The 14,564-nt window shown below is 45.7% G+C and overlaps 1 protein-coding gene and 1 long non-coding RNA gene across 2 annotated transcripts in view; both read left to right on the top strand.

Annotated features, from left to right (window-relative positions):
- DGAT2 (diacylglycerol O-acyltransferase 2) overlaps positions 1–4,166 on the top strand; it is a 58,236-nt gene extending 54,070 nt beyond the window's left edge. The window contains exons 6-8 of the mRNA XM_083737153.1: positions 226–400; positions 3,268–3,470; positions 3,783–4,166. Of these exons, the coding sequence (XP_083593279.1) occupies positions 226–400; positions 3,268–3,470; positions 3,783–3,937 (533 nt within the window). The 3' untranslated portion in view covers positions 3,938–4,166. The remainder of the gene's footprint in view (positions 1–225; positions 401–3,267; positions 3,471–3,782) is intronic.
- LOC310843878 overlaps positions 1–9,240 on the top strand; it is a 165,437-nt gene extending 156,197 nt beyond the window's left edge. Inside the window, exon 2 of the long non-coding RNA XR_014563734.1 lies at positions 6,706–9,240. This is a non-coding gene — a long non-coding RNA (uncharacterized lncRNA). The remainder of the gene's footprint in view (positions 1–6,705) is intronic.
- Positions 9,241–14,564: the final 5,324 nt, after the last annotated feature.

The following is a 14,564-nucleotide window of genomic DNA, read 5'->3' as shown; positions in this document are numbered from 1 at the left end:
CTACTTGCACTTTGATGTGCTTTTGAACTGCTAGGTTGGCAGGAGCAGGGACCGAGCAACGGGAGCTCACCCTGTCGCGGGGTTTTGAACCGCCGACGTTCTGATCGGCAAGTCCTAGGCTCTTCGGTTTAACCCACAGCGCCACCCCTACGGTCCCTTCTACAGTTCTACAATTCTATGATTCTCCCATTTGTCTGAAATTTTTTTCTCTCTCCGAACGTCCAGGTATTTGCCCTGTGAATCGGGACACCATAGACTACATACTTTCCAAGAATGGGAGCGGCAACGCCATTGTGATTGTGGTGGGGGGCGCTGCCGAGTCCCTGAACTGCGCCCCCGGCAAAAACTCGGTGACCTTGAGGCATCGGAAGGGCTTTGTGAAGCTGGCGTTGCGCCACGGGTAAGCAGGAGAGAGAACGACCTTAATCTTTCATATATAATTTTTATTAGTTTTTTTAACATATCATTTTCAACAGTAATTAAACATACTTTTACATCTTATTCAAATTTTTGACTTCCATCAATCCTGGCTGAAAATTTTCCAGTCTAATATCTCAGTATGCATTTCTTACCTTCCCTATTACATTTCAAACTCATAACCAATCTCTCTCTCTTGTTCTACTTTTTAACACTTCGTATATTTCACCTTACAAAACTAGCATAATTTGTTGATTACAGTTGCTCTTCAAATAATTCATATACTTCTTCCAATCTTCTGTAAATCTCTGGTCCCGCAGGTTTCGAATCCTTCCTGTCATTTTGTCCAATTCTGCATAGTCCATTAATTTCGTCTGCCATTCTTCTTTCGTCGGAATTTCTTCTTGTTTTCATTTCTGAGATAACAAAACTCTTGCCGCAGTTGTTGCATATAAAAACAATTTAACATCTTGCCTATTAATGTCCTGACCTAGAATACCAAGTAAAAATGCTTCTGGTTTTTTAAAAAATGTATATTTCAACATCTTTTTCATCTCATTATATATCATTTCCCAGAAGTTCTTTACTTTTTTTACATTCCCACCGCATATGATAAAATGTTCCTTCTTTTTCTTTACATTTCCAACATTTATTATTTGTCTTATACATTTTAGCTAATTTCACTGGTGTAATATACAATCTATACATCATTTTCATCATATTCTCTTTCAAAGCGTTACAGGCTATATAATATACAGCTTGAAGAATGGGAAAGGTTGTGGAATGAAAGGATAAATTTTACAGCCTGTCTTTTGCCCAATGTATCATTACCGATTTCATTTCCTCATCTTTCACTGTGATCAGTAGATACACAATTGCTTCTCGATTCGTATTGTGTTATTTTATGCCCTGTTATTTTTATCGATTAGAAATCATTTACTGTAATTGTTAGAAGAGTGGATTTAATTATTATTTGCTGATATTTAATTTGATTGCATACTCTTATAGATAGAGATAATTTATTACGGTCGGAGACCAGCTTATAAAACACACTTGGGGGTACAATCCCAGAAGGAAAACAAACATTTAAAACAATGTACAGCAATAAATTTAAATGTGATAAGCGTATAGACACTTAAATAAAAAGAAATAAAGGGCTTAAAGTTTTAAGTGTGCTATTATATCCGAATGGATTATTGAATATTACTTTATTTTTATTTATTTTTTAAAAACATTTTTATTTGCTCTTACCAATACAAAGTTATAAAAATCCAAATATATATCCATATACGTACAGAGATTTCTCCAAATATCAGGACTTCCCCCCCCCCCCTCCATAGGGTCCCATTTTAAGCATTTAAAACTGCATCTTCTTCCAAACTCTAACTTTTATATCAGTCCATATTATCCATGGTAATAGTTACGCTACATGTGAAATCAAGCAGAGACATCACCTTGCCAACAAAGGTCCGTATAGTTAAAGCCATGGTTTTCCCAGTAGTGATGTATGGAAGTGAGAGCTGGACCATAAAGAAGGCTGATCGCCGAAGAATGGATGCTTTTGAATTATGGTGCTGGAGGAGACTCTTGAGAGTCCCATGGACTGCAAGAAGATCAAACCGATCCATTCTGAAGGAAATCAGCCCTGAGTGCTCACTGGAAGGACAGATCCTGAAGCTGAGGCTCCAATACTTTGGCTACCTCATGAGAAGAGAAGACTCCCTGGAAAAGACCCTGATGTTGGGAAAGATGGAGGGCACAAGGAGAAGGGGACGACAGAGGACAAGATGGTTGGACAGTGTTCTCGAAGCTACCAGCATGAGTTTGGCCAAACTGTGGGAGGCAGTGGAAGACAGGAGGGCCTGGTGTGCTCTGGTCCATGGGTTCACGAAGAGTCGGACACGACTAAACGACTAAACAACAACAACATGTGAAATCAAAATCCTGCCAATGTTTCCATCTGCTTACAGTGGTCTCTTAGATAACTTATAACAGTACTTTGTTTTAAAGTTATGTTCCTATTATGGCATTTTTGTATAGGATCAGATTATTAAAAAGGTGTGCGATCTCTGCTGTTTCTTCAGCTTACCTCAAGTATAGCAATATAGAAAGGAGGTATGCAAACTAAAAGTGAAATGAAATGACGTGAAATGCTTATTCCGCTGACAGAGCATGCAAAAACAAAACAAAAAAGGGATTCCATTTTCACCAGGGTGGATAAAAATCAATGATATTTTATTTAAATGATGTTTTAAAATTTAAATCGGATTTTTTAAATTTAAATTGGATTTTTAAAATAAAATGCTATTGGAGGGGAAATCTTTCTAAAGATAGTTTTCTATTTAAGTTACATTATATTCCAAAGGCAATCCATCAGGAAATAAGGATTTGTTTTAAGTTTTTCATGTGTGCTGAAAGTCAGTCTAATTTTTTTTTTAATCGTTTAACCACATCAGTTAACAAACATGGATACATATGCTATAATGTTATTGTTTTAGTTAATTGTTTAAATTGTTACTGAGGAAATGATTGTTTTTCTCCTTCCAATAAAGAACAGCAGAAAAGTTGTCTAAATATAAACAGTTAACTTACTAAACCTCACCATAATTTCATAATTATCTGTCTCTGTGTATTTCTAACAGTGTAACCAAATCAGTAATTTTTGATACAACTGTGAAAACTGCTCTGAAAATTTGTTATTCCAAAAATGAAACCTTCATCTGGTTTGTAAATATTAAGGTTATACCAGCAAGGAATGAGTCTTTCTGTAAAAAATTAAATTAAATTAAATTAAATCAAGTCAGTTTGATTTAAATCAGGTCCACCCTGATTTTCACACCTCTCTTCCAGAGCGGATTTGGTTCCCGTGTACTCCTTTGGTGAGAACGAAGTCTACAAGCAGGTGATCTTTGAGGAGGGATCGTGGGGGCGCTGGGTGCAGAAGAAATTCCAGAAGTACATTGGCGTGGCCCCTTGCGTTTTCCACGGACAAGGACTTTTCTCCCCGAACAGCTGGGGGCTGCTGCCATATCCCAAGCCCATCACCACTGTCGGTAAGGATCGCAGTCAACAGAAGGAAACGTACACAACACAATTTTTATTTATACCCCACCCTTCCTGGTTCAGAAAACCAGACTCAGGGAGACTAACAACAAATTTAAAACTCTTAACTGATGCAAAAAAAAACCATCATAAAATACAGTATAATAACAATAAATTTAGAATTCAAAAATCAATTTAGGGGGGAAATCCATCCAATAAACATTAGATGATCACCAGTGCTAGCTGGCTAAATTAGTCTAATCTAGTCAAACCCCTTGCAATGCTTCTTAACCTTTATCTTGTTTCCCCTTTTTCCATTTCAGTCGGGGAGCCCATCACCGTCCCCAAAGTCGATAACCCGAGCCAGAAGGAAGTAGACTTTTATCACAGCCTCTACGTCAACTCTCTGATCAGACTCTTTGACAAGTACAAGACGAAATTCGGCCTGCCGGAGACAGAGATCTTGGAAGTCAACTGACCGCCACGGGGAGGGAACCGGGTGCTTTCGCTCCTGCGCGCTTTTTCTGGCGAGTCGCTTGGCAAACGCGGCCTCAAAAGACAATTCTTTGCCGGTGCCCAAGTGGTTTTCTGTGTGTGTTCTGGTCTGCGAATCGGGGAGGTGAGCGCGGATGCACGCGTGAGCTTTAAAAAGGATAAAAGGAAAAAAAAAATTGTCTAACTATTGAAGCTTTAGACCTCGCTAGAAACCATTGTATTTTTCTCTTTGGGACAGATCCGCCCAGCTCCAGCAATGGGACTGGGTTTTTAAGTTCTCCCCGAGGGAAGACGCTTGTTTTGCCTTTTGTTAGTCCACTCAAGCTATGGGCCCATGTAGCTCAGCCCCGACTGCTCTTTGCTGACATGTCTCTGAAGGCAGAGAATTCCTTATTAATTGGATATCACCAGAGATTTAAGTTAGGAGTTAGCAAGGCGTCTGTGCTCTGCTGTAGAGCCTGGCTGCCTCCAAAGTTTCGCTGCTCGCAAAACCAAAAGACGGGGCGGGTGCAAAGCACTTATTTTTGGGTGGATGTTTTCCCCGGCCCTGAATTCTAACGCTGCCTCCTACTGGTGGCACCGCACAATGCAGGAATAGCGTCCCAGGGGATTAGAAGAATCAGAGAACTGTAGAGCTGGGACCATGAGAGTCTTTTGCCCAATGGGGGTCTCAAACCCGTGACCTTGAGATTAAGAGACTTATGCGCTGCCAGCGGAGCTACGCATCTAATGTAGCAAGTGTGAACTGACCGCTGCCTCATTGGCACGCTGAAAGAATATTGCTGCCTTTGGCGGCCATGTGGGTTGTCTGTGGAGCTAGACCGGCCCTCTAGGCCGAGGACTCTGTGCCCCCGTTTAACCCCCACCCTGTGTGTGATTTTGTGCAAGCCAATGATGGGCTTGTCCAAACTGCTGCACTGTTGAACGCAAGTGGGCCCAAGTCGTTTTCCATTCGCCCCATGGCTTTCCCCTGGAAAAGCCTTCTTTGCCTCTGAATCAGAACCAACGACAATCTGTAGAAATTGTTGACATTGGACCTTAGGTAAAGGTAAAGGTACCCCTGCCCGTACGGGCCAGTCATGTCCGACTCTAGGGTTGTGCGCTCATCTCGCTTAAGAGGCCGGGGGCCAGCGCTGTCCGGAGATACTTCCGGGTCACGTGGCCAGCGTGACGAAGCTGCTCTGGCGAACCAGCACCAGCGCAGCACACGGAAACGCCGTTTACCTTCCCGCTATAAAGCGGTACCTATTTATCTACTTGCACTTAGGGGTGCTTTCAAACTGCTAGGTGGGCAGGAGCTGGGACCGAAAGATGGGAGCTCACCCCGCCCCGGGGATTCGAACCACCGACCATGCGATCAGCAAGTCCTAGGCGCTGAGGTTTTACCCACAGCGCCACCCGCGTCCCTCTAGAGATTGGCCCTGAATCAGTGGTAAATGGAGGGTTTCTCCTGGGGGAAAGCAGGAGCACGAAGGAGCTCTGTGCGTTGCACGATCTTTTCCTTCGTGCTGATTTTTAACAGCAGACGGGAAGATGGACCAAAGGGGGTAGGAACAAAAGGGAGGGAGCAAGAGTGTTTTGGGAAGCATGGGCCGTTTCTGGATTCTGAATCACCCATTGCAAGGTTTGCTGTTTCAGCTGGAGAAAGCTAGTTCTCAGTATTCCATAGAAAAGACGGACATTGCGCGGACAGCTCCGATTCCTGGTTTTGCAAACCCCAGAGCCCACATTTGTTTGTTCTGCAAACCACACTCATTTCTGGGTTTTTCTGTCCTTTGCCACTGGTGCTGTAGCAACTCCTATTGCTACATTACTGCTTTTCGCCCCAACATATGTTTTGTAGCACAAGAGGGTATCTGGTTGAGTAAGTCCCTCCCTGAAAGCACAGACAATGCAAATTCGGAGTCCCATTTCACCTCCATTTATACCTTGTTGTGTAAATGAGGCTGGGAACAAAAAACCTTCTCTGAAAAAGGACCTTGCTGGTCCCCACAAATCTCATCTCTTTGGCTCTTCTCGTGTTGACTTTCCTGGTGTCTTTCTGTGGAGATCTGGCCCTTTTTTTAAAAAAAATATTTTATTTAGGATTTTCTTGTTTTACAGAAGTGTAATGCCTCGTGTGTTTTTTCCCCCATGTAACATTTTTACAAATCCGTTTCATTTGTTGAGGCATTAGGGGGAGAAGGAAAAAGAAAAAAGAAAAAGAAAGGGGATAGAGGGAGGGAAGATGCATGTGGGTGGGGTCAAATGGTGGTGTTTCTATTATGCTTAATGTATGTAGACTCACACACGAAAACAAAGATCACCACAGCCAATCACAATCAGATCTGGCCCTTTTTAAAGACCGCACACTCCTTTGTGTGCCTCCCAAAGAAATGCTGGAAAAGCCAGCGATATTTTCAAGCAAAACCAAGAACCGGCAACTGGCAGGCGCAACTTTTGTGCTTGTAAAAAAAGGAAAGGGACCCCTGAGAGTTAAATCCAGTTGTGGATGACTCTGGGGTTGCGGTGCTCATCTCGCTTTACTGGCCAAGGGAGCCGGCATACAGCTTCCGGGTCATGTGGCCAGCAGGACTAAGCTGCTTCTGGCGAACCAGAGCAGCGCACAGAAACACTGTTTACCTTCCTGCCGGAACAGTACCTGTTTATCTACTTGCAAACTGCTAGGTTGGCAGGAGCTGGGACCGAGCGACGGGAGCTCACCCCGTGGCGGGGATTTGAACCACCGACCTTCTGATCGGCAGGTCCTAGGCTCTGTGGTTTAGACCACAGCACCACCCGCGTCCCTTTGTGCTTATAACGAGCCACAATTACGTTATGCTTTGCGTGTGTGTGTGTGTGTGTGTGCGCGCGCATGTGTGTGTATGAGAGAATAACTGGGTTGCGAACTTCTTTTCCTACAGTGAAGCTACAGGGAGCCAGTGTGGTGTAGTGGTTAAGAGCGGTAGTCTCGCAATCTGGTGAACCGGGTTCGCTTCCCCGCTCCTCCACATGCAGCTGCTGGGTGACCTTGGGCCAGTCACACTTCTCTGACGTCTCTCAGCCCCACTCACCTCACAGAGTGTTTGTTGTCGGGGAGGAAGGGAAAGGAGATTGTTGGCTGCTTTGAGACGCCTTAGGGTAGTGATAAAGCGGGATATCAAATCCAAACTCTTCTTCTTCTTCCTGTGCTTTTAACATGTACAGGAGTGGGAGAAAACCACGAGGCTTAGCTTTTCCCTGTTATTGGAGCGCCTAAAAGGGGAAATCCGCCTTCTACCTCTTTGCCCGTTCCCCATCCCAGGGGCCAAGTGCATGTGGCCCTTAAGGCTCCTCTGTTTGGCCCTTAAGACTCCCCCAAGCTGTAGCTGCTCTGCAACCCCACCTCTTACTTTCACCCTCCTCCAGTTGCCTGGCTGGAGTCCACATCCTTGACCTCTGATAATACCCCTTGCTTGTCTGGATGGAGAAGTGTGTGTGTGTGTGTGTGTGTGTGTGTGTGTGTGTGTGTGTGTCTAGAAACAAGCCTACTCTGCAAAGGTAAAATTCAGATTTGTTGCTGTGTCTGCAGTTGCCTCTGGCCCTGGCCACCGCTGGCATAATACGGGAGCAGCTCAATTCAGTTCCACAGGCTGTGAAACAGGTTCCCCAGTCCCTGATTTCAAGCTCGCCCTGTCCTTTATACCCTTATTTCATCACCCAAAGGCTTTCCTTTCCCCTCCAAGGACTCAGCTCCCCAAAGGTTCTCTGCTCTCTTAAATTATTCCGCCCTTCCTCTCCGGCTACCCCATTCAAAATCCCTCCCAAGAACACACCTATTCTGTGAATCCTTTAGACCAGGGATGGGAGACCTGAATGCTGGACTCCATCTCTCATCGGCCCCAGCCAACATTGTCAAAAATCAGGGATGGGGGGGGGGCACTGCAGTCCAGCAGCATTTGGAGCAGGGGTCAGCAAACTTTTTCAGCAGGGGGCCGGTCCACTGTCCCTCAGACCTTATGGGGGGCCGGAGTATATTTTGGAAAGAAAAAAAATGAACAAATTCCTATGCCCCACAAATAACCCAGAGATGCATTTTAAATAAAAGGACACATTCCACTCGTGTAAAAACATGCTGATTCCTGGACCGATTTAGAAGGCGATTGGGCCGGATCCGGCCCCTGGGCCTTAGTTTGCCTACCCATGATTTGGAGAGTCATCCGCAGCTGAAACGAAAATATGTATTTGCTCATCTCACCTTGCCTCCCTCCCTCCCTCTTTTCCTAGGGTCTCCTCCACTGCCCCAAGATAGAAAAGTGCTTTTTCAGAAAGATAAATGCATATTTACAAAAGATGACTTCCAATGTTGGGCCAGTCATCAAACGAGTAAGATTCAAAAACTAGATGTACAGCAGAAAGTTCTCAAACCTTAACTCCCTGCTTTTGGTTTTTTTTACCTTTTTCCAGATATCAATTTAAAGCACATTTATGCCACTTTTAACAGTTACGGCTCTACACTCCCCAAGGAATCATGGGAAGAGTAGTTGACCCGACAGCATTCTCAATTTCCAGCACGCTGAGCAAACTCTAGTTCCCAGGTTTCTTTGAGGGTAGCCATGTGCGGACTTGGAAAATTCTCTGGGGCAGAAAACATGTTCCTTTGGGCTCGTGTTCCTTTGCAAAGGTCCTTTCACATTGTTGGGCCTGTGTGTATATAACTTAAGCCGTTTCTCCCTAGCCGCGCACCCATTGAAAGCATAGGAATTCTGTTGGTGACCCAGAAACGGAAAAGAGAAGAGTTTAAATCCAGCAGGAACCCTCGAAGATGAAACACTTTTTGGCAAAACGTCGCACCTGTAAACTCTGAGGATTTATCTGGCTTTTGAAGAACGCGATGATTATTATTCAATTCAGTGATGAATGTATATAAAGTAGCTCTTATGCACAAAGTATTGACTGTTTTTAAATGTTTACATGGATGTTGACTGATGCTTCGTAGAGAAATATATTCAGAGCCCAATGTCTGCATACATATATATTAAATATATATATATATATATTTAAGCATATTGCACTATTGCATGTGTAACCTGCCGCCTTCAATTGTTTTAATCATTGAGAACGATCGAAGCTCTTAAAATGTGCCTTTGGGTAACGTGGGAAACGGGGGCTTCGGTTCCTGAGTTCTTGTTCCCCTGTGATCCTGAACATATATAGAGGACAAATATGCTCAATTCTTTGGGCATTTTGTGGAAATACTGTACATTATTAAAAAACAAAAGATTTTTGTACAAATTTATAGAAATAAATGTAACCAAGAAAAAAAAACGCTGGCTTTTTGCGTGTTCACTGTGCCTTGTTCCAGATGTGTTTGGTGCTACATGTAAAAATTGTGCCATTATTTATACAAAAAACATTTCCTGTGAAGCACCTCAAAGCAATTGAACAATAAACCCACCGACATTGAAAACCTGGTGACTGGGAGTGGCCGCCGAGACCACATAACTCTGGTCTTGAAAGATCTACATTGTCTCCCAGTACGTTTCCGAGCACAATTCAAAGTGTTGGTGCTGACCTTTAAAGCCCTAAACGGTCTCGGCCCAGTATACTTGAAGGAGCGTCTTCACCCCCATCGTTCTGCCCGGACGCTGAGGTCCAGCTCCGAGGGCCTTCTGGTGGTTCCCTCCCTGTGAGAAACCAAGTTACAGGGAACCAGACAGAGGGCCTTCTCGGTAGTGGCGCCCGCCCTGTGGAACACCCTTCCACCAGATGTCAAAGAGAAGAACAACTACCAGACTTTTAGAAGACATCTGAAGGCAGCCCCGTTTAGGGAAGCTTTTAATGTTTAACAGACCACTGTATTTTAATACTTTGTTGGAAGCCACCCAGAGTGGCTGGGGAAACCAGCCAGATGGGCGGGGTATAAATAATAAATGATTATTATTATTACAGTGGTACCTTGGGTTACATACGCTTCAGGTTATATAATTATTATTATTATTATTATTATTATTATTATTTATACCCTGCCCATCTGGCTGAGTTTCCCCAGCCACTCTGGGCGGCTCCCAATCAAGTATTAAAAACAATACAGCTTCAGGTTACATACGCTTCAGGTTACAGACTCTGCTAACCCAGAAATAGTGCTTCAGGTTAAGAACTTTGCTTCAGGGTGAGAACAGAAAACGTGCTCCGGCGGTGGCAGCAGGAGGCCCCATTAGCTAAAGTGGTGCTTCAGGTTAAGAACAGTTTCAGGTTAAGAACAGACCTCGGGAACGAATTAAGTACGTAACCAGAGGTACCACTGTATAGCACAAATCATATAGAATGCTTAACACATCATCGGTAAAACAATCCCAAATCTCAAATAAAACAATTACCATTTATGTAACACTATTAACAAAGCAACTGAAAAATAAGCTAAACATCACAGTTACACCAAAATTCGTAGGTTTCACAAAGCACGACAGAATTCATATCTATGAAACAACATTAACAAAATAGCAACAAGACAAACAAAGCCCTGCTGAATTTGCACAGGTGTTTTCCCCTCCGCCATGACTCATAAACTTTCATTCTATTCAATGCATAAAAATGCACCTGCACATCACCCTCTTGGCAGGAACTCCCTTCTGAAGGATCCATGCGATGGAGGTGGTCAGTGCAAAGACGCTCAAACACGGCTTTTTATTCAGATCAGTTTTTTACAAGGTCAGCAGGGTGTAGCTGAGGGAGAAGAGACCGCAAATGTGTTGGCCTGGGGAGCTCGCCGTGATTTAGTAGAAGGAGCTAAAACTGTGAGATGCGTTTGCACTGAAGAAGACAGCTTCTTAAATAAGAGACACAACACAGTATAAACAGGTGCTGCCCTCAGGCGGCTTGCTCTGTGCGTTGCCACAACAGGAACTTTTATTCATTCATTAGATTTACACATCAGTAAGGACAAGAAAAGGTTTTGCGGGCCCTTCAATAGCATATTTATTACAGCATAAACCAGGGGTCATGGAACGCGGGTCGCGCTGTGGGTAAAACCTCAGTGCCTAGGACTTGCTGATCGTAAAGTCGGCGGTTCGAATCCCCGCGGCGGGGTGAGCTCCCGTTGTTCAGTCCCAGCTCCTGCCCACCTAGCAGTTCGAAAGCACCCTTAAGTGCAAGTGGATAAATAGGTACCGCTTTATAGCGGGAAGGTAAACGGCGTTTCCGTGTGCGGCGCTGGTGCTGGCTCGCCAGATGCAGCTTCGTCACGCTGGCCACGTGACCCAGAAGTGTCTTCGGACTGTGCCGGCTCCCGGCCTCTGGAGCGAGATGAGCGCGCAACCCTAGAGTCAGTCACGACTGGCCCGTACGGGCAGGGGTACCTTTACTTTTAAACCAGGGGTCAGCAAACTTTCTCAGCAGGGGGCCAGTCCACTGTCCCTCAGACCTTGTGGAGGGCCGGGCTATATTTTGGGGGAAAATATGAATGAATTCCTATGCCCCACAAATCACCCAGAGATGCATTTTAAATAAAAGGACACATTCTACTCATGTAAAAACACGCTGATTCCCGGACCGTCCATGGGCCGGATTGAGAAGGCGATTGGGCCGGATCCGGCCCCTGGGCCTTAGTTTGCCTACCCATGACATAAACCTTTGCTGACTTTGGTCTGCTTTTTCTAAGCATATGCCAACGAAAACTGGCTGTGCCCTCAAAAATTTATATTCCATACCCGGGACGGGGGGAGCTTTTCGGTCTGATAGCCACATTCCCTTCCACGTAATGTTACAGGGGCCACATTGGAGTGGGTGGCTCCAGAGGCAAAAGTGGGCAAGCCATGAGCATTCATTTTAGCTGCTGCTTCTTCTTCTTATTATTATTATAAAAATATATATTATTATTATAGTAAAAAAGTCTAGTCAAAGGAGACTATGGGGTTGTGGCGCTCATCTCGCTTTCAGGCCGAGGGAGCCGGAATTTGTCTGCAGGCAGCTTTCTGGGTCATGTGGCCAGCAGGACTAAGCCGCTTCTGGCACAATGGAACACTGTGAAGGAAACCAGAGCACATGGAAACACCGTTTACCTTCCTGCCACAGTGGTACCTATTTATCTACTTGCACTGGCGTGCTTTTGAACTGCTAGTTTGGCAGGAGCTGGGACAGAGTGGGTCCAACAGTCACGGAGGCAGTTTCTGCATGTGCTGTAGAGGGAAGGGAGGGGAGGGTTAGAGCAAGGTGGGTGCGATGGCTGTGCTCCTCCCTGGGTGCCACCTCTGAGGGGGGTGACAAAATGCTGTGAGGCAGTCAATGTCTGTAAGAGACACTGTGGGTTTAGCATGCACAGCCTTCCTGCTGTCAAACCGGTTAGCCTGCCAACTCTCCCTCAGCTCTGGGTTGGCAGGCAGCCTGTCATGGTCCAGTTTACAGGCAGTCGAAGTCCTGGTGGAGGACGTCGGGACTGGGGGCAAGATGGCGGGGTGGGAGCAGGAACAGGAGTCCAGATGCCAGGAAGCCAAGAGTCCGAGGGTCAGCGAGCCGGGAGTCAAGAAGCCAAGGGTCAAAGGGTCAGGAAACCAGGAGTCAAGGGTCCGAGGGCCAGGAAGCAAGGAGTCACAAAGTCAGGGATCGGGGTCCAAGGATCAAGAAGCAAGGAGTCAAACACAGGAAGGGAAGGGAACATATTGCTGTGGCAAAGAGCCAAAGGGAAATGCTGACCTTATATCCCTTCCCGGCTCTTGCCACCAGGTGCAGCGAGTTACCAAGCGGCCTCACCTCTGCGGCCGCACCTTGCCTCTTCAGAACAAACTTAGGAAAGCCCCAGTCCTGCGAGGGTCCACCTCCTGAATGCACTCCTAACACAGCCTCCTCATCGCAAGGCACATGATCTCTGCCAAAGAAGTTCAACAACTCCCCCCGAAAAGCTGAACAACTTTGGCTCCGCGCCCAAATAAATATGAGGGGCAGATGGGGCTTGTCCACCTGGGAAGGGAGCCCATCTAGGAGAAGGAAAGCTCCAATCCTAAACCACCTCTGCCCTGCTTGGCCCCCCCCCCCATTTTTTTTGCTTGGCTGCGGCACATCCTTGAACCCTGATCATTCCTCTGGCTTGTCTGGATGGCGCATAGGGAGGAGTATGTAGGATCCATTCAACTGTCCAAAGGTAAAATATACATGTGTGCCATTTTTGCCTTTGGCAAAGTCCATTGCTGCTATGGATGATTGACCAGAAAGGAATGCAGTCCTCAGGCTGAAAAAAGTTCTGCACACCTGTTGTAGAAGATGCTGGCACATGAACCATTAACCTTGGAGCATCCCTCTTGGGGTGGAAGAGACGAGGATGTGCCGAAGTCCTCAGCATACATGGAGCCAGGATGCTGAAGGACAATATCATACCTCCAGAGAAATGCAGGTATGACCTTATTATTCCCTGACCTTATCCACCCCCTTCCGCCAGCCGCAACAGGCAGTAGAGCCGACAGGTAAATTTCCAGCTGAAGCTAATAGTGGGTTTTATTAGGTAGGTGGGGGAATATAATTAACTGTATTTTATCCCCCTGCGGACCAACGTGTGCGGGAGCAAGAGAAAAATGCCTGCAAGCCTTTTGCAGAGTGCAGGGCTTTTGCAGACAGCAAGCGGCTCCCTTGCTAGGAGGATTGCGCTGAATTCCTCGCGTCAACTCCGAAGACATAAGCCTGCTAAGCTCTTACTCTCAGATGCTTGGAAGCCAAGTGATTAATGTGAACAAAAGACGTGAAAACAGACGAGCGCTGCTTGCTTCGACCTCCAGAGCACAAAATGGCTTGCCATCCCAGTCCCAGTTGCTTTGACTGGGAGGAAAGAACTGCTACGCTCATGCCTTGCTTGGGTTAGCTGCCGTGGGAAACAAGATGGTGCTGTAGATGGGCTTCTGGCCCAATGCGCCAGATCTCCTCTTATGAAGGGTGGTTGTGTTGGAAATTCAAGCCCTTCTCAGGAGAAGCTGGCAGCAGTCCCAGGCACCCGGCTTGATTCCCTGTTGAGCTCCCTGACTGCATTCCCCAGCAGACGCAGGCAAGGTCTCGATCGGCGATTCTTCTCAAACGTGAGAAGAACACACCCCTCTTTCCTGCCTCCCCCAGGCAGGGGAAAGAGATAGACAGAAACGTATTTACATGCTTTTATTTCTGTCTTTGCAGCGTTACAAAAAACATGACTGCTCTCTTCAAATTCCAGCAGTGTTGTGACAAAAACTTCCTGTACATCCTGTACAGCTCATATTACACTCTGAGGTAATTCCGGTGCTGCGCACTGTGAAATGACTGCCCCTCTGTTCCCACAGCAGTCCCAACATTCCCATCATGTTTACACTTCAAGCTAGGACTTTGCAGCTGCATTGCTTCATTATCGTAACAGGTTGCTGCTCTTATAGACCCAGGCTGGATGCCAGACACATCAAAGAAGCGTTTCAGTTAATCTAAGGTTACCAGATTTTTTTCAATGAATCCGGGGACTCTTTTCAACTTCCTAATAAATAGATGGATTTTGTCAGGGGAGTGATTTGTAAATCCAAGGACTGTCCTTGGGAAACGGGGAAGTCTGACCACCTTAGGTTACCGGTAATCGTATTGCAAAATTTGTAAGAGAAACCAGGTTGGCAAAAACGGAACTCCACAGCGCCATCTGGTGTCACAGTGTT

The sequence above is a fragment of the Podarcis gaigeae genome (genome assembly GCF_964106915.1).
Source record: "Podarcis gaigeae genome assembly, chromosome: 4".
Classification (NCBI taxonomy): Eukaryota; Metazoa; Chordata; class Lepidosauria; order Squamata; family Lacertidae; genus Podarcis; species Podarcis gaigeae.
This window is presented reverse-complemented; position numbering and strand designations above follow the sequence as displayed.